Source organism: Pyrgilauda ruficollis, unplaced genomic scaffold (assembly GCF_017590135.1).
Source record: "Pyrgilauda ruficollis isolate IOZ18807 unplaced genomic scaffold, ASM1759013v1 scaffold165, whole genome shotgun sequence".
In the NCBI taxonomy this organism is placed as follows: domain Eukaryota; kingdom Metazoa; phylum Chordata; class Aves; order Passeriformes; family Passeridae; genus Pyrgilauda; species Pyrgilauda ruficollis.
In genome coordinates, this window is record NW_024515320.1 from 1,716,608 (window position 1) to 1,732,637 (window position 16,030).

The 16,030-nt window shown below is 51.9% G+C and overlaps 2 protein-coding genes across 5 annotated transcripts in view; one reads left to right on the plus strand and one right to left on the minus strand.

Annotated features, from left to right (window-relative positions):
• The first annotated feature begins 279 nt into the window (after positions 1-279).
• Positions 280-7,202, plus strand: HTR6 (5-hydroxytryptamine receptor 6). Its single transcript, XM_041463519.1, has 6 exons — positions 280-2,249; positions 3,763-3,921; positions 4,179-4,757; positions 5,907-6,019; positions 6,144-6,459; positions 7,081-7,202. The coding sequence occupies exons 1-3, from the start codon at positions 1,527-1,529 to the stop codon at positions 4,569-4,571; spliced, it is 1,275 nt and encodes a 424-aa protein (XP_041319453.1). The 5' UTR covers positions 280-1,526; the 3' UTR covers positions 4,572-4,757; positions 5,907-6,019; positions 6,144-6,459; positions 7,081-7,202.
• Positions 7,203-7,341: 139 nt separating this feature from the next.
• TMCO4 (transmembrane and coiled-coil domains 4) overlaps positions 7,342-16,030 on the minus strand; it is a 36,729-nt gene continuing 28,040 nt past the window's right edge. For 2 of the 4 annotated variants that reach the window (XM_041463459.1, XM_041463460.1), the window contains exon 14: positions 7,342-8,067. In XM_041463459.1, the coding sequence (XP_041319393.1) occupies positions 7,723-8,067 (345 nt within the window). In that variant the 3' untranslated portion in view covers positions 7,342-7,722. Of the gene's footprint in view, positions 8,068-12,460; positions 13,473-16,030 lie in introns of those variants that run through there. The other 2 variants (XM_041463461.1, XM_041463462.1) reach the window with 2 other exon arrangements.

The window sequence follows — 16,030 nt, forward strand, 5'->3', positions numbered from 1 at the left end:
ATCACAGCCATTTGTTGGGAAAACCCCACCTTTGGGCAGGTGGGTAATTAAAAAACCCCAAGCAGTCCCTGCCCAGCACTCTGAGGTATTTGCCCTGAGTGTGGAAGGCCCAGCAGCACACAGAGACTCAGAAGGGCTTTCTGAGCTGGCTCCTCTCACATGTTGCCTCCCACTTGCTAAAGGGCAGGTTGCTGTGGGGCCACCCAGGATTGCCCCTCAGGCAGGGAGCTGTGCTGCCCTGAGCCAGTCCAAATTACCCAGGAGCAGAGGGGCCAGGCTCTTCCTTGTCTCTGCTCCTCCATCCCTGGCTGCAGACTGCTGGAAGATCTGCTAGCGAGTCCTCTGGCTGCTGCCTGAGGGCTGTTGTGTGCAGCTGATTTTTTATTAGACTTTGCAAAATTTTGCTTTTTATCACCCAGTGTGGAGGATGGAGCCTGGAACTCGGAGCTGCCGGCTGGGTTTGGCCACTGAGCTGCTGGCTCAGGTGCCTCCAGCCAGGGCTCCAGCGCTGACACAGATGGCAGGGATGGCAGAGCACGGGGCTGTCTCTTTAAGGCAGAAACGGGAACTCTCTGGCTGCCACTTTGTGGAGTTTAGCCCAGCTCCCTGTTTTCATTAGCGCTTCATTTCATCTCCTCCTCTCCCCCCCAGCCCCACCTCCTCGATCGGCATTTCTGCATCCTTTGTGTGCATCCACAGCAGCAGGTGAAAGTCGGGCTGGCACCTGCACACACCCACACCTCCCTGTGGGCTGGACGCTCCTCTGCCGCGGGAGAGATCCCTTCCACCCTCCGGATCTTCCTCCTCCCGGGCGGGCTTGGCTGCGAGCATCCCGGTCCTCGCTTGAGGCTGCCGTGCTGCTCCTGACGGCTTTGGCTGCAGCAGCTGCAGCAGCGGAGGAGCTCTGGGACCCCGGGGACAGAGCTCTGCAGGGAGCCAGCTCAGCTGGGGGGAGACAGCTGAGCCTCGGGGGGCCGGAGCATTCCCAGCATTTGGAGCATCCTGGAGTCCAGAGCATCCCCAGCGTCCAGGGTATCCTGGGTACAGAGCAGCCCTGGCATCTGGAATATCCTGGGATGCAGAGCATCCCCAGCATCTGAAGTGCGGAGCATCCAGAGCATCTCGGTGTTGTGTTATTCTTTGGTCCAGTGCATCCAGAGCATCAGGGTATCCAGAGCATCCTGCCATCCCTGGCATCTTGGGAGCCCTGCCTTCCAGCTCATCCCCAGCATCCAGAAGCAGCATCCAGAGACATCCCAGAGCAGGGGGATTTACAGGAACTGCTGTGAGTAATGGGGAGGGAACCTTGGTCCTGCTGATCGGCTCCTGGAAATGTCACCCTGCCCTGAGTGCCAGTGAAAAGAGACAGTGGGGGAAGAGAGGGAGAGGAGGAGGAGAGGAGAAGGGAGGACAGACACAGAGTGGAGAGAGATGATCCTCCTTCCCCAGCCCCGGTGATGATCACATAGCACAGGCCACGCTGGAGAAGGTCCCCAGCCCAGGGCCAGCCCTGCCCCCGGCTCCTCATGGAGGGGGACCTGGGGGCCCCCAATGCCAGCGTGCTGGGGGAGCACTCCCTGCTCATGGGCAGCAGCTGGGTGGCTGCCTTCCTCTGCTTCATCATCCTGCTGACCACAGCGGGCAACTTCCTCCTCATCCTCCTCATCGTCACGCAGCGCTCCCTCCGCAACACCTCCAACTACTTCCTGGTGTCCCTCTTCATGTCGGACCTGATGGTGGGGCTGGTGGTGATGCCCCCGGCCATGCTCAACCAGCTCTACGGCCGCTGGGTGCTGCGGGGGGACTTCTGCTCGCTCTGGGCCTCCTTCGACGTCATGTGCTGCAGCGCCTCCATCCTCAACCTGTGCGTCATCAGCCTGGACCGGTACCTGCTCATCACGTCCCCGCTCCGCTACAAGCTGCGCATGACGTCCTGCAGGGCGCTGGCGCTCATCCTGGCCACCTGGACCTTGGCCGCGCTGGCCTCCTTCCTGCCCATCAAGATGGGGTGGCACGAGCTGGAGTTGGAGGTGCAGCCCCTGAACGTCACCGGCCGGGGGGATGAGGACCAGTGCCGGCTGCTGGTCAGTCTGCCCTACGCCCTGGTGGCCTCCTGCCTCACCTTCTTCCTGCCGTCCGCCGCCATCTCCTTCACCTACTGCCGCATCCTGCTGGCAGCGCGCAAGCAGGCTGTGCAGGTGGCCTCCCTGGCCTCCAACGTGGCCACCACCGATGAGGCCACGCCACAGGTAAGGCGCCCACAGGGACGTTGCTCTGGCAGGCCCCACAGTTTGGGTGTCTGGGCTGTTTCTGCTTCCTGGATGGCCTCAGGGTTGGAGCCAGCTTTGACAACTGCAGGGAGGGAGATTTTGGGCAACATCCACCTCCTTGACATCCTCTGAGGTGTCTCATGCCTCATCCCAGCAATGGAGAGCTCTGAAGCTGCTCATGAGCACAGAAACAGCGTGAGCAGAAGCAGAGAAATAAATAAGATTCAGGCAAAAATGCTCAGCAGTGCAAAATAAATGCAGTTCCCCCCTCTCTTGGCTGGCGTCATCCCCGAGGGGTTTAATCTTATCTGACTTTCCACTCATAAATCTTGGCCATGGTGGGTGTGAGACATATGGGGGAGAAGGATTTTAACTAATAGCAAATGCCAGATTCCCAAGAGCACCTTATTTTGAACAGAAGCTTCTATTTTTGTTACCTGCTCTATAACAGGAGCTGCCAAACCCCTCCTCGTGTGCTCGCCGGTGGAACCGGAGTGTGTGGGTTTTATAACAAAAACGTGGCTGCACTTGTTTGTATTTCTCCAGGAGAAGGTAATTGCCACTAAATCTAACAGCTTTAATTCCCTGTAATAGGCTTTATTGACCACATATCCTACAGGGAAAAGGCAAACTTAATTGCCTTTAAATACCTTGATTGAGTTTATTCTCTCCAAAAGCAGAGCCAGGACTCTGGCCAGCTCTCCCACACGTGATAAGCTGCACCAGACGGTCAAATGAAAAGGAGAATTAAAGAATAAACACACAATATGATAAAGTGCTTATTTTCTCACAGGATGCCAAGTTTTTGGACTCCACAGAGTCAGGGGATGTTCAGGGCTTTGCTGTGCCATGCAAGAGCAGCTCCATCCCCCTGTCATTCAGCTGAGGCCCAAAAGGTTCCTTGAAGACCCAGACTGGCCGAGGAACAAGGTGTCAGCCAGGGAACCCTCAGATTAATCTTTTAACCTTTTTCATCTTCATCTAATTTTAGAGATTTTTTTTCTCTTTTTGGGCCAGAAGCTGAGTTGCAACAGGGCATCATTTAATTACAGGGGAGGGCTGAGACAATCACTTAATTTTAGATTGCAGGAGGGGATGGAGGGCTGGGTTATGGTGTTTGGAGGCTGAAATGTTTCATGTCCTCATTTTAAAACCATAATTAGTTTGCTGCTGTAATCAGCAACTGGAGCTGCCTGTTTAGGACAGGCTTTATCCTCATATGGACTGAGCTGGGTGTTTCTCTAAAGAGCAGCCTAATGACAAACACGCTATTTTACAGTAAATAAAATCATAGCCTCAGTGTTGAGGGTTTCTCTTGCTTCCCCTTCCTAATTTGTGCTTCAGCGGTGTGTGCCCAGCTCCTGCCCCTCGGAGAAAGGAATTACTGGCAGGGTTTTTGCAGGATCTGGAGCACCAAATGCCACTTTTCTTTGGCAGAGGCCAGTGCTGCTGCCAGGGACAGTTGCCCACCGCTCCCTGTCTCTGGCCGCAGGTCCCACGCACCCCGAGCCAGCCCCTGGCTGGCAGCGAGAGCAGGAGGTTCACCAACAAGCACAGCAAGAAGGCTCTGAAGGCCAGCCTGACCCTGGGCATCCTCCTGGGCATGTTCTTTGTGGCCTGGCTGCCCTTCTTCGTCACCAATGTAGCTCAGGTAAGAGCCTGTGGGAGCTTTGTGCCGGGTTTCCAGAAGCTTTCCCTTTGGAATCCAGGTGGGTTCAATTGGAGGCACCAGGTCTTGCTAGACCTCCGGGACCAAGGATGCAATTCCCCAGGGAGCAACAGCAAGGAAAAAACCCTTCAAAGGGGATTTGAAGGTTTCCTCTGAAAGGGGAATGTTGGTGTGCCTGGGAAACCTCTCTGGGTTGGGGCTGAGGTGGGAGGCTGCTGATCGCTGCTGTGCTCCCCCAGGCAGTTTGTGACTGTGTCCCAGCCGGATTCTTCGATGTGCTCACTTGGCTGGGCTACTGCAACAGCACCATGAACCCCATCATCTACCCGCTCTTCATGAGGGACTTCAAGAGGGCCATGGGCAAATTCCTGCCCTGCTGCCGGCGCTCCGCGGAGCCCCGGCCCAGCGCCATCTCCCTGTCCATGAGGAATTCCAACAGCGGGCCCCGCGCTGCCACATCCCTCAAGAACGTCCTCACCCTGCAGGCTGAGACCGACTCCATCGACTCCGGGGCACCGGGGAGCGAGCCCAGGCTGCTCCCGGCGCCGCGGGGCCCTGGCGCCCGCTCCGTCAGCCTTTGGGATGCGGAGCCCCCGGACACGGAGCTGCAGCTCGGCACGCCCGTGGCCTGAGCGGGCACGCACAGCGCTGTGTGACAGGAAGGATCATCGGGGCCCAACACAAACCCTCCGGGAGCTTTGTGGCTGATTTGCCGCAAGCCATCTCCCCAGTTCCCTGTTCCAGCACACAGTGCAGTTCACGGAAGGGATGGTGGCCCCGGGCGCTATCACAAGGAGGATCAAACCGTGCAGAGCCAGGTGTTGCTGCTGAAATAACCAGCTTTGTCCCTCTCTCTCTTTCATCCCTCCTGTGCTCACCACCACCACCATCCCCTAACCCTTCCTGCAGCCTTTCCATCTCTGGTGAGTCTGAACCTCGGATTCCAGACTCTGTGTCTCACTAACCTCAAGCCAAGGCTTGGCTTTGCACACACAGAGCTCAGCAGATCTTCTCCAAGTGCACTGAGGGGAGTGGTGGAAAAACATCCTGTGGCTCATGGGCAAGAGGTTTAGAGCTGCTTCAGCAGGAACACTGAGGTTTGGGGCTGCTTCAGCCCACGGAACATCACATCTTCCTGGAGCTGGGGCTGGATCTCCTCCCTGGAGTCGCGTCTGTCTCAGGTTCCTGTCACACAGTGCGCTCCAGCTCAGCGGCACCGCTGTGCCTTGTCACGCAGAGCTGCACTGCGGGGGCTGAATTTTGTGCAGAATGTCCAACACCGATTTTTGGATGTTCAGTGGGGGTGTGGGGTGCGACTCACGGTGGCTCCATGCGTGTCTCGCAGTAGTAATGGGATCAGCTCCTCCCACAGGCTCCATCCCACAGCTTCCCACTCCTGCACAGGACCATCTCGCTTCCCTCCGACAATTCATCATGTCCTCGATGATGCAGTTAGAAAATACACTTTCCCCCCCCTTCAGATAAGAATCTAAAGGAAAATTGTATTTTAAATGACAATGCCAGCCCCCTTCCCAGAGCCATAAGCAGAGGGAACACTGAGTAAATGTGACAAGTGGGCACTTCAAAAAATCAATAAAAGAAATTATTTTAGTAAATTCTTTCTCAAGTGCCTTTGGGCTGGCAGCTAGCTGCTGCGCCCTCTCTGGACCCTTCATTCCAAGCCTTCTGCCTAATTCCAATACTGTTTTCCTGGAACTCCCTGATACCCAAATGGACACAGAGCATCCCCTGGATACAGGATGCTGGAAGAAGCAGCCACACACCAGGCCACTTTCAGTTTTCTTTCCACGTTGCCCACGGCTCTTCCAGAACCGAACAGGAGTTTGTATGACCAACCCAGCATTTCTTTGCCACAAATCCCTTGGAAGCCAGGGATGAGTGACTGGGACACACTGAGGGCTGAGCACAGACTCAAACCTCAAACTGTTCAATGCATTTTGCTGCAGATGGAGCTTGGGGCTGGTGTTGAGCACCCAGATCAAGATGTGCATCTTCCCACAATGGCTTTATATAAATACAAGCTTGGACTACAACCCAAGTTAAAAAGGAGCAGAAAAAGGTACTGTGGAGTCTGGAAGTTTGTTAGGTACCAAATCAGCCTTGGGAGATGGACGGAGAGAGAGGGAGAGTCACCTCTTCAAGCCAAATGTTCAAAAGCAATAATTCCTTCCTGTCTCATGCAGGCAGTTCTGTGTAAGGAGGTGTTTCTTGTGGACAAACCCTCGGATGAGCAGAGGAATCCCATCCCAACCCTGCAGCCAATGGCACCACCAGCAGCTGGCTGAACAGCCCCATCCCTGTGGGATCCCACAGCCAGTCCCTGTCGTCTCTGCAGTGAGGCACCCCTCCAGGTCAGAGCTGGGCAGGTCTGAGCCCCCTGGGATGCTGGATTTAGGGAGAGGAATTGCCAGGCACTGCATCCAAACCATGGTGCTTTGCTGGGTCACAGCATCACCCCCAAACTCAGCTGTGTCTGACTCCATGAGGAATGATCTGCAGGTAAGGTTTGCAGGAAGCTGGGAATGGGAGGGGGGATTAACATGGCTGTTGGGTCAGTGGGGAGGAGGAGGGGGAGAACCCTGTGTGAACAAAAATTGGAAGGTGCAATCTCAGTATTTTCCCTCTCGTAAGTCAACAGGACCCCCCCAGACAGAGGTGGGAGAGTTTGAGCCCTCCCTAGTGACAAAGCATAAAACCCCAGAGGGGGTTACCCTCCTGCCACACTCCTGCCTGGTGCACTTGCCTGGGCTCAGCAGCAAAACTGGCCAGAAAAGGGGCTTTTATGGAAGATGTGGATCATTCCCACAAGGCTCTGGAGCTGTGCTGGCGGGGGATGTAGAGCTGGGTCCTTTCCTCTGCTCTGAGACTGGGGATGAAGAGAGTGGAGCCAACACACTTTTATGGAAGGAGGTAGAAATCAAACAGATCCACATTTATTCTGTGCTAAGTATTGGCTTTGTTCTAATCCAATTAAAAATACGTCTGGATGGAGCTTTTAAGGCTGGAGATATCTGTGGGACACAAAAGGAAAGTCAAAGTGGGTTGCTGGCTTGGAGAACTCGGGAGGAATTTCCATAAACCATCCAAAACCCCCTTGGTTTTCCTCCTGCTTTCCTCCAGGGTCCCAAACATGTTTCTAACAGGAATAGGGCCTCCAAGCCTCCAACACTCACCAACGTCAGCCTGGACAGAGGGAAACTGTCTTGGAGATGGGAAAGTGCCTGAGCCCTGGCAGCAAACCTGCAGCAGGCGGGGGAAGAAAGCCTGGCAGCCCGAGCTTTTACCCTCCTGGGCAGCAGAGCTGGAGAGCAGATCCAGATCCATCCAGAGTGGGGCAGGTAGAGCCTGGAACACACCTGAGATCCTTAAACCAAACTCATCTCCAGTGCAAAAATGGTTTTAATTTCCTAGTAATGAACCCCTCTCTGTGAAATGCTTAAAATCCCCTCAGAGCCACCTGCTTCCCTCCCCTCAGTCACAGCAGGGACACGGTGCCGAGGGGGGCAGCTGCTTCCTGCAAGGATTTGGACGGGATCTGTCTCGGATTCCTGAGGAGCAGTGCAGCCTCCGGCAGGAATCAGCCCTCTCCCGCCTCGGGGAGGTGCCGTGGGCGGCTGCTCCAAGCGCTTTGATCCAGTGCCACGCCAGTGCCACACTTTTCTCCGGAGGGGCTGGAAACTGCAGCTGCAGCTCCATCCTCTGGGAATCCCAGTGCCACGGATGTGCTGACAGCGGTTTTTGTGCTGGCTGAGCAGCTCTGCCCTAATTTGCTCCCTTCCCCACTGCCTGGTCCTTGCTGTCTGTGCTGTGTGAGCAGTCTGGGCAGGGTGGCAAGGGTTCTCCCAGGGCAGAGCTGGAGGAATTTTGTCGGTGAGCACAGCTGGCTGGGAGAGCCTCACTCCCAGCCTCGTTCTCCTCTTTCCTGGTGTTTTCCTGTCCCCGAGCCTTGCTGCCAGCTGCCTGCTGGGATTTCTTGGCTTGAGGGGAAAAAAGACTGCCCTTCTCTTCCAGCTGGCATTCCTTGGTTTTAATGCCCACAGCTTTTAGGATCGTGTCCATCTGCTTCATGTAGTCCAGGTGGCCATTTACCTGCAGGGAACAAGAATCCTGTGAGGGGGAAAGCCACAGGAATCCAGCTCAGCCAAGTCCTTCATCCCAACAGCCACCACCACCGAGAGACTGGGGTTTGGCTCTGACAGATGGAAAGAATGAGGTTGGGGAAAAAATCACAGAATCATGGAATTGTTAAGGTTGGAAAAGATGTTTATGGTCATCAAGTCCATCATGTCAAGGCCACCACTAACCCATGTCCTGAAGTGCCACATTCACATGTTTTTTGCACATTTCCAGGAGTAGTGATTCCACCCCTGGGTAAGTGCAGGTGTCCATCGACCAGCCTGAAGTGGCTGCAGTGTTTGGGGCACTCTGGTGCTGGATGACTTTTCCTCTGAGAGGTTTAAAAGCCTGGCTGAGTTCCACCCCCCAAATCCTGGGTGCCAGGAGGGTAAAGGAGGAGCTCTGCCATGGGGAGAGACACCCAGGCAGGAGAGTTCTCTTAGTTCAGTTGCCTGCTCTTGCTAAAGGTGTCCTCCAGGTGCCTCAGCTCCCTTGTAAAAGCCAAGATTATCTTATTTAAATTAAGACAAAGTCATTAAATCTCACACAACTCCCAAGATGAGATGCTCAGCTGGAAGCTGCACTGATCTATCCTGCCCTGTATAAAACTGGGAGCCCAGGAGTTATGGGTTCATATACCAAATAAAGGTCAACAGTATGTGTAAAAACCCAGACAGTTTTATTGTAAAATGAATTCCACGACAAGATAACCCTTTCTGAGATGGAAGTTGGAAACTTTCCTTCCAATCAGGGCACAGGAGGAGAGGAAATCTCCTCTGCATATGATTGTTCTTGATGCTAAAGCCACGTGGCTGGAGAGGCTGAAATTCCTTCCCCATTCCAGGTGTCCCAAGCGCTTGATGTACCAACAGCATCTCCAGATACTTCAGCCTCTCTGGTAAATCCAGCTTTTAGCAGTTTAAAACTTCCTGACCCAGCCAGAGAGCTGTCTTGACCTTTTGTTTTCCCAGACCTTGCTAGTAATTAGGGAATTTGGACGGCAGGGAATACCCATAACCCCAGTCCCAGGATTCCTGCTTCTCTAAGCACAGGGATGACACCCCCAGGAAGGGATGGTGATGGTAAGAGCTTTTCACAGAGCTCTGTAAAGACCCCAGCCCTGGGCCCTCTGCTCATCTCCTGCTTGCTCCTGCCTGGTGCCAGAGCAATCCTTCAGCTGCCCTGGCAGTGCCCAAGGCCAGGTTGGACAGGGCTTGGAGCACCCTGGGACAGTGGAAGGTGTCCCTGCCATGGCAGGATGTGGCACTGGATGGGCTTTAAGGTCCCTCCCAACCCAAACCACTGTGTGATTCATGGCTGTGCCAGCACCAGGGTTCCTAGCACACCTCTCCCAAAGCTAAAGACAGCCTTTTCCCCCAAATCCAACCCCCTGAAGGTGTTTGTGTGAAGCAGCTTTGGAGGGGCACATTTGGCTGCACTGAGGGCTTGGAGCAAACGGAAGGATTTAATCAGCTCATCAGGAATACAAATATATGACTTGAATCCGTCCAGATGGCTCAATGGGCTCTGGATGTTGTGAACAGATTAGTTAATTAAAATAATTAACCATGGAAGGCCTGGGAGCTGTGGACATTGTCCTCTGGAAAAGTACAACCCTTTTACTTCTCAGTCAGGGGGGCTGGAGGAAGGAATGAGCATGGCCTTGGGCAAAGTGGGCAGAGACAGGAAGGAATTTGGTTACTGGGAGCAGGGGCTGAAGGCTCTTGGTTTGCTGCATTCAGAACCTCTCCAGTCACACCATCTGCCTGCCCTGCCTTGGGAATGATCAGCCTGTTGTTACTGAGTCATTAGTCAGAGAGAACAAATTTCCTCTGCCACCCTAAGAACTGATTTTCTTTACTCCTCAGTATCCAGCAGCTTCCACTAAAAGAACAGGGAATTCCTCTTCCCTGAGCACCATGATCCCTGAGAGATGCTGGGTATGAGCCATTCTGAGGAGCTCATGCAGCTGAAAGAAAAGCTGAGACCTCGTGAGAGTCTGTCCCTCTTGCAGCTCTGCTCAGTCTCTTCCAAAGAAACACTCCTGTCTCTAGGATAGCAGAGGAGAGGATTCCATAAAGCTGGACCAGAGCAACCCTTGAGAAGGGTAAGAGGAGGGAGGACGCTTCTCTGCTGCACTGAGCCACCAGCAAAAGAACAGCAAACAAACTGTCTTGCCTCTTTAAAGCCATCCTGGTGGGAAAAGCCAGCAATTCCAACTCACTAAAGCCTGTTTTCATCTTCAGTCTGAAAGCCTGAATTCCTCTGCTGGGCAGGTGGTGCTGGAGATGGGAGTGGAACACCTACAACATTGTCAATAAAAACTTAAAAGGCAAATAAAGAATTATATTTGTCAGAACAAAGTGCAGGGGAAATTTAGGACAAAAGGAAGTGTGCTTGGCACCAGAGCAAACACATTTTTGCTTGTTGTAAGGAAAGCAGTGGGGTGGATTTATTGGGATTGTTTAGGTGACTTGCCTCAGATATATTTGGTTGACTGATCCCAGTCAACCATTTGACTTTATGGTTGCTTTGGCTCACTGGGAGCCACGAGCCAGATGCCTCTGGCACTGCTGCTGCAGGACTCCAGTGCCACGCTGGGGATGTCCACAGGACAAAGCTGATGGCTTTGCCCAGGAAGATCCATCAGCCGGTCAGCTCAGCATGTTTGGAAAGGTTTTCAGGTGCAAATCCACCCAAAAGTATCAAAAAAGTCCCTGAGAACAATCAGTTATGGCAATTAAACTGCCAGGGCAGTGTTTTTGTTGGATACAGAGGATTAACAATCCCAGCTTCTCTCCAGTTTGACCGCCAGGAACTCGGCGTGTCCCAGAGCAGGTGCTGCCAAGGGAAGGGCAAGGAAGGGCCAGGAGAAAGGAGCTATTCCCCAGAATGCCAAGGGAAGGGCAAGGAGAAAGGAGACATGCCCCCGAATCCTGGCTCTCACCGACTCAGGCACAGCCAGGACTCAGTCACAACACGGCTATCACAACACTGATGTCACATCAATGACATCACAGGGACAAGCTCGGTACAGCAAGATAACACTTCATTGCTCACTCCAGAGCCAGGAACCTTCAGATCCCGTCCAGTGTCCTTCAATAAAAGCTCCTCCACCCATCCCAAGCAGCCAGCACAGGAGTGCACATGGCTGCAAATGCTCTGCAGGGCTATGGAACTGTCAGAGCTCAGCTGAGTGTCCCTTGCCCCTCTGCTCCCTGTGGGCAGGGGAAGGACATGACAGCTCAGCTGGGCCTTCCTCCTGCTCCCCCTCAACAAACCCCCCCATGGATTCACAGGGAATCACTGTGGAGGCAAGCAGTGTGGTGGGGAATGCACAGGTCACTCATACACCTGAGAATTTCACTGCTTTGATGTGTTTTAAGCCCATCAAGTCCACAGACCAACTTTATTCCACAGCAAAAGATTCCCTCAAGTTCAAACACCTCTGCAGAGCTTGGTTATCTCAGCAGGAGCAGCAACAACCTTGGAGGGGATCCTTCAGGATTCCCTATTGGCTAATACTGTCTGTTTTCATAGCAAATGGTATTTTGTGGGGGATGAAGGAGTTCCTGGAGTGAGCTGAAGGTTCTGGAGCTCAGTGGACAGTCACAGCTCACCTGCCCTGGGTGTCACACACAGAGTGAAACCAAGCAGCAGAGCCAGCTCAGCCCCTCTGGGTATTGCTATGTTTTACTCTCCCTTTCCCAAAGCTACAGTGAGTGTGATGTCCAGGAGAAGCACTGGAGTCCAGCCCTGCTCTGAACTGAACTGCCAGGTCTGGAGCTGTCAGTGCAGAAGGGAAGGAGCTGAAATGTCTCTCCTGCTTTCAAAAATTCCTCAGTTCTGGATGCTGCCTCAGAACCCACACAGCCCAAATGGTGGCACAGGCTGATGGATTGCAGGGCTCCCAAGCTCTGCCAGGCTATCCCTCAAAATCCAGTCAGCTCTGCCAAGTTGGCAGGCTTCTTTGGTCACAGATATTCCCACATGTCAGTGAAAGCCTTAATTCTGACTGGCTACATCCTGCATGACAGAGGGCATCCACAGAATCCCAGAGTGGCTTGGGCTGCAAGGCAAGGGACCTTGAAGATCCTCCAGTTCCATCCCTGCCATGGGCAGGGACACCTTCCACTGTCCCAGGCTGCTCCAAGCCCTGTCCAACCTGGCCTTGGACACTTCCAGGGATCCAGGGACAGCCACAGCTTCTCTGGGCACCCTGTGCCAGGGCCTGCCCACCCTCACAGGGAAGAATTTCTTCCCAATCTCCCATCCATCCCTGCCCTCTGGCAGTGGAAGCCATTCCCTGTGTCCTCTCCCTCCATCCCTTGTCCCCAGTCCCTCTCCAGCTCTCCTGGAGCCCCTTTAGGCCCTGGAAGGGACTCTGAGCTCTCCCTGGAGCCTTCTCTTCTCCAGGCTGAACAATCCCCTCTCAGCCTGGCAGAAAATGTCCTGGGTTTTCCCACAGTTTTCTGACAGCTCATGGCAAAGCCCTGATGCTGCCTGGGCAGAGGAGCTGGAAAACCAGAGACAGAGCAGATTGCACATCAGGAAACAGAAAACATTCAACATACCTTGACACAGGCTGTGCTGAATGTAGTTGGAATAGGAAAAAAATTCTTCTGTTTGGATCCTCAGGAAACAATGTCAAAGTGAGGACAGTGAATACATCCAATAATTCAGAAGCTACAATTTAAATGGATTTATTTAAAAATTTATTCAATTCACCAATTGAATTTGGCACCTGCAGCAGTAGTGCATCCTGGGCACCAGCAATCCTTGAGAAACCAATAAAAAATGTATTTGAGGAAAAACTGACAGAGCTGAATTTATTTTGGAAATCTTGACAATGCCATTTGCATTATTCCTCTTTAATGTTTCTATTTCTGCTCTGCCAAATTGAGGGAATAAAGACTTATTCTGCTGAGGCTCAGAGGCTTTGCTTTCACATCATCCCTTTGCACAATCACAGTCCTTGTGGACAGAATAAGGCATTCAATTCTTATTTTTCTTCTAATTTCAAAACTCACTTGACTGGTAAAAGTTCTTCTTTCATTGCAGTGATATTTTTTTAGCCAGACTGTAATTTTTCCCTGCAATCATCTTTCAGCCACAACAGATTGATCCAGTCATTGTCACTTCTAGGGTGGTAATTGAGGGATGTTCCCCTCAGACACCCTCAGGCAATTTGACACCAAGGCAAGAGTTTTTTCCAAGAGTTTTTTCCATCAAACTTTGATATGTTTTGTGATCAATGTTGAAAATTCTGAGTAAACACTGGCTTTTGCTGGATTCATCCATTGCTGAAAATCTCTGCCAACTTTATTCTCAATTTACCTTCAGCAATTCCAAGAGGAAGATGGAGAAGAGTAAAATACAGAATACAACAAGAAAACCTAGGAAGCAAATGGAGGAATCAAATTCTGGAGATCTAAGGGACAAATTGAGAGCAGCTGTACATTAGTGACAACAGACAGCACAAAATTGGGAATTAATATTCTGAATTAGTAACAGAGTCCTTGAAAGAGTTTCAAGGGAAATGTGCCTTCACAAATGTCCCTCTGTTGGCAGTAATTCACTCCAAGCCATCCCCCTGAAGGAAACAGCTCTTCCATTTATTTTTCAACTGTTTGTGGAGCTGCTGTTGACTATTTTTTGTTGATGCTCTCCCCAACAACTGCCACTCGTTTATAAGGTAGCTACACTTAAATAATCATTTTTTGGTGCTAATCCAAGTGAAATTTAAATTCAATGGTTTAAAGAGTGTTTTAAAAGACCCAGTATAAACTGTGCATATAATTATCACTGGGAAATAATTTGGACATAATGTCTTGGGCCATGGAGGACAAGAGATCCCAAAAATAAAGACTGGATTGATGCACTGAATTGGAGTGTTCCTAGAAAGAGCTTAGGGGATGCAGGTGTCTGCCACTAGAAACCACAGCAGGCCACTAGTGACCCAAAATACTGGACATATTGATCACACCAGGATTATGGAAAAATCTTCAGGATTCCTCACAAGAACATTGAGATGAGGTTTGGTGTCCATAACCAGAGGGATGCACCAGGACCAGCCTGAGGCAGAGGGTGACTCCTGTAACACCCAAAGGGCTTGTCACCCTTCCTCTCCCCATCCTGTTCCAAGAATACACAAGATTTGGCAGCTCAAACATTACCATCTCTGCTGATTTCAAACCAGGTTCTCAGCTCAACCCCACAAAACAAGGTCACCTGAGATTAATTAAAGGGATTTTTGCTGATTTTGGGGACAATGACCTGTTCTGACTCATCCGTCATGAGCTGATGGCAGTAATGTGTCTGGGCAAGAAGTCTTGGGCATTTGGAAAATTCCAAGAGCTGTGGAGCAGTGCCATGTCTCTCCTCAGCAACGTGATATCCCATAAATCCACCTCATGGGGATCTGCAGTAGGTTAAGCCCTCCCCTTCCCCCAGTGTCACCAGGGCAGTGACACCTTCGTGGTATTTCAGTGACATTCAGCTCCTATCAATAATTCAGCTGCTCTAATTGCAGCATCTCAAACACATGATGTGCACAAGGTGTCAGCAAAGTCAGCCTTCCCCCTGATTAACACTTCTAATTGGCTGTTGCACTGGGATTTTGTTTCCATGTTAGCTGAGAAGGTCAGAATGGGAGCTGAAAGGGAGCAGAGAAATAATACAGAATCAGTGTTCATGTTCCAGCAGAAGACAGGAAATTAAAAGCTGAATTTTTTATCCTTAATTCACCTGCCTGGGCTCTGTGTGGCCATTTCTGAGGAATCCAGCTGAACAGTACATTGGGAAAACTCCCACTGCTTTGCTCCAAGAAGGGCTGGGATGGGGAAAGCTGCCTGCAAAGTCAACAGCTACAGACCTGCCAGCTGCAAACCAGGAAAGAATAGGGGTGCAGTGCCTGCACTTGCAGGAATTGTCCCATTTCCACATGCAAAGTGCTCTAAGGGGGAATAGAAAATCTGTCAAAGGTGATGTCAGTTGTTATGTTTCATGGGAGAAAGATGTACTGGCATCCCAGCTTTGCTGGCTCTGCAAAGGAACAGTGAATTTCCTCTGCTGGACTGCATTTGATGGAAATACAGACCACGCGTGAGTCACTCAAACGTGGCATTGGTTCCCTCAGCTCTTCTGAAGGAGAAGCTGCAGTCCCAGGAATTCAGCCCTGCCCAGGGTAGCTGGGGACTATGAACACTCTACACACTCCACAGATAACGTGGGAATCCCCTGTGGAAGGATACACACGTGTTCCAGGCACCATGGGGGAATGGGAAAATCCCGCCTGTAGATCTGCAGGAAATTGTGGCTCTCTGCTTGTTCCCAGTTGTGGGAATTTGGGCACCAGCCTTATCAAATATGAGTCCTGTAAAGTGGTTCTCTCTGCCTTTAGAAGCAGCTGAGCATCCCCAGGCTCCCTCAAAGCACATCCAGCCGAGCAGTCCGTGTGTGCTGGAGCGAGGAGGGACATCGGCCTTTGAGGTTTGTGAGCCACAAAGCAAAAACAAACTGCAAGTTATTAATGGCCTTCTTTGCACTCTTCTTTTGGAAAAGCTTTTTTAGTTTCTTCCTCTGTTCTAACACAGTGACACTGCCAGCACCCTCTGCTTGTGTCCCAAGGGGAAAAACATATTGAATATGCATTTAATGTGGGATTCTTGGAGCTCCCAAATCAACAGCAACGAGGAGCACAGAAGATGAAACCACTGATGATTCCAGAGGTGTGGAAGCCATCCCTGTGACCTCACAGCCTAACAGACAGATGGAATTCTTTCCACAAGGCCCTGCATATTGCCCTGAAGGGAGAGGGGCTCTCCCAGATCCTCCAGGCAGCTGCCTGAAGCCAAGTTCTGCTCCAAACTCCTGTTCCTCTGATCCTGCCCTTGGGGAGGTGGCACTGCTCACTGGGAAGAAGTGAAACAAAGGAGCAATGACATACTGGCAA

Coding starts and splice junctions, on each gene's coding strand:
- HTR6 (XM_041463519.1), top strand. CDS start 1,527: ATGGAGGGGGACCTGGGGGCCCCCAATGCCAGCGTGCTGGGGGAGCAC. Junction 2,250..3,762: donor CCGATGAGGCCACGCCACAG/GTAAGGCGCCCA, acceptor CTCTGGCCGCAG/GTCCCACGCACCCCGAGCCA. Junction 3,922..4,178: donor TCGTCACCAATGTAGCTCAG/GTAAGAGCCTGT, acceptor GTGCTCCCCCAG/GCAGTTTGTGACTGTGTCCC.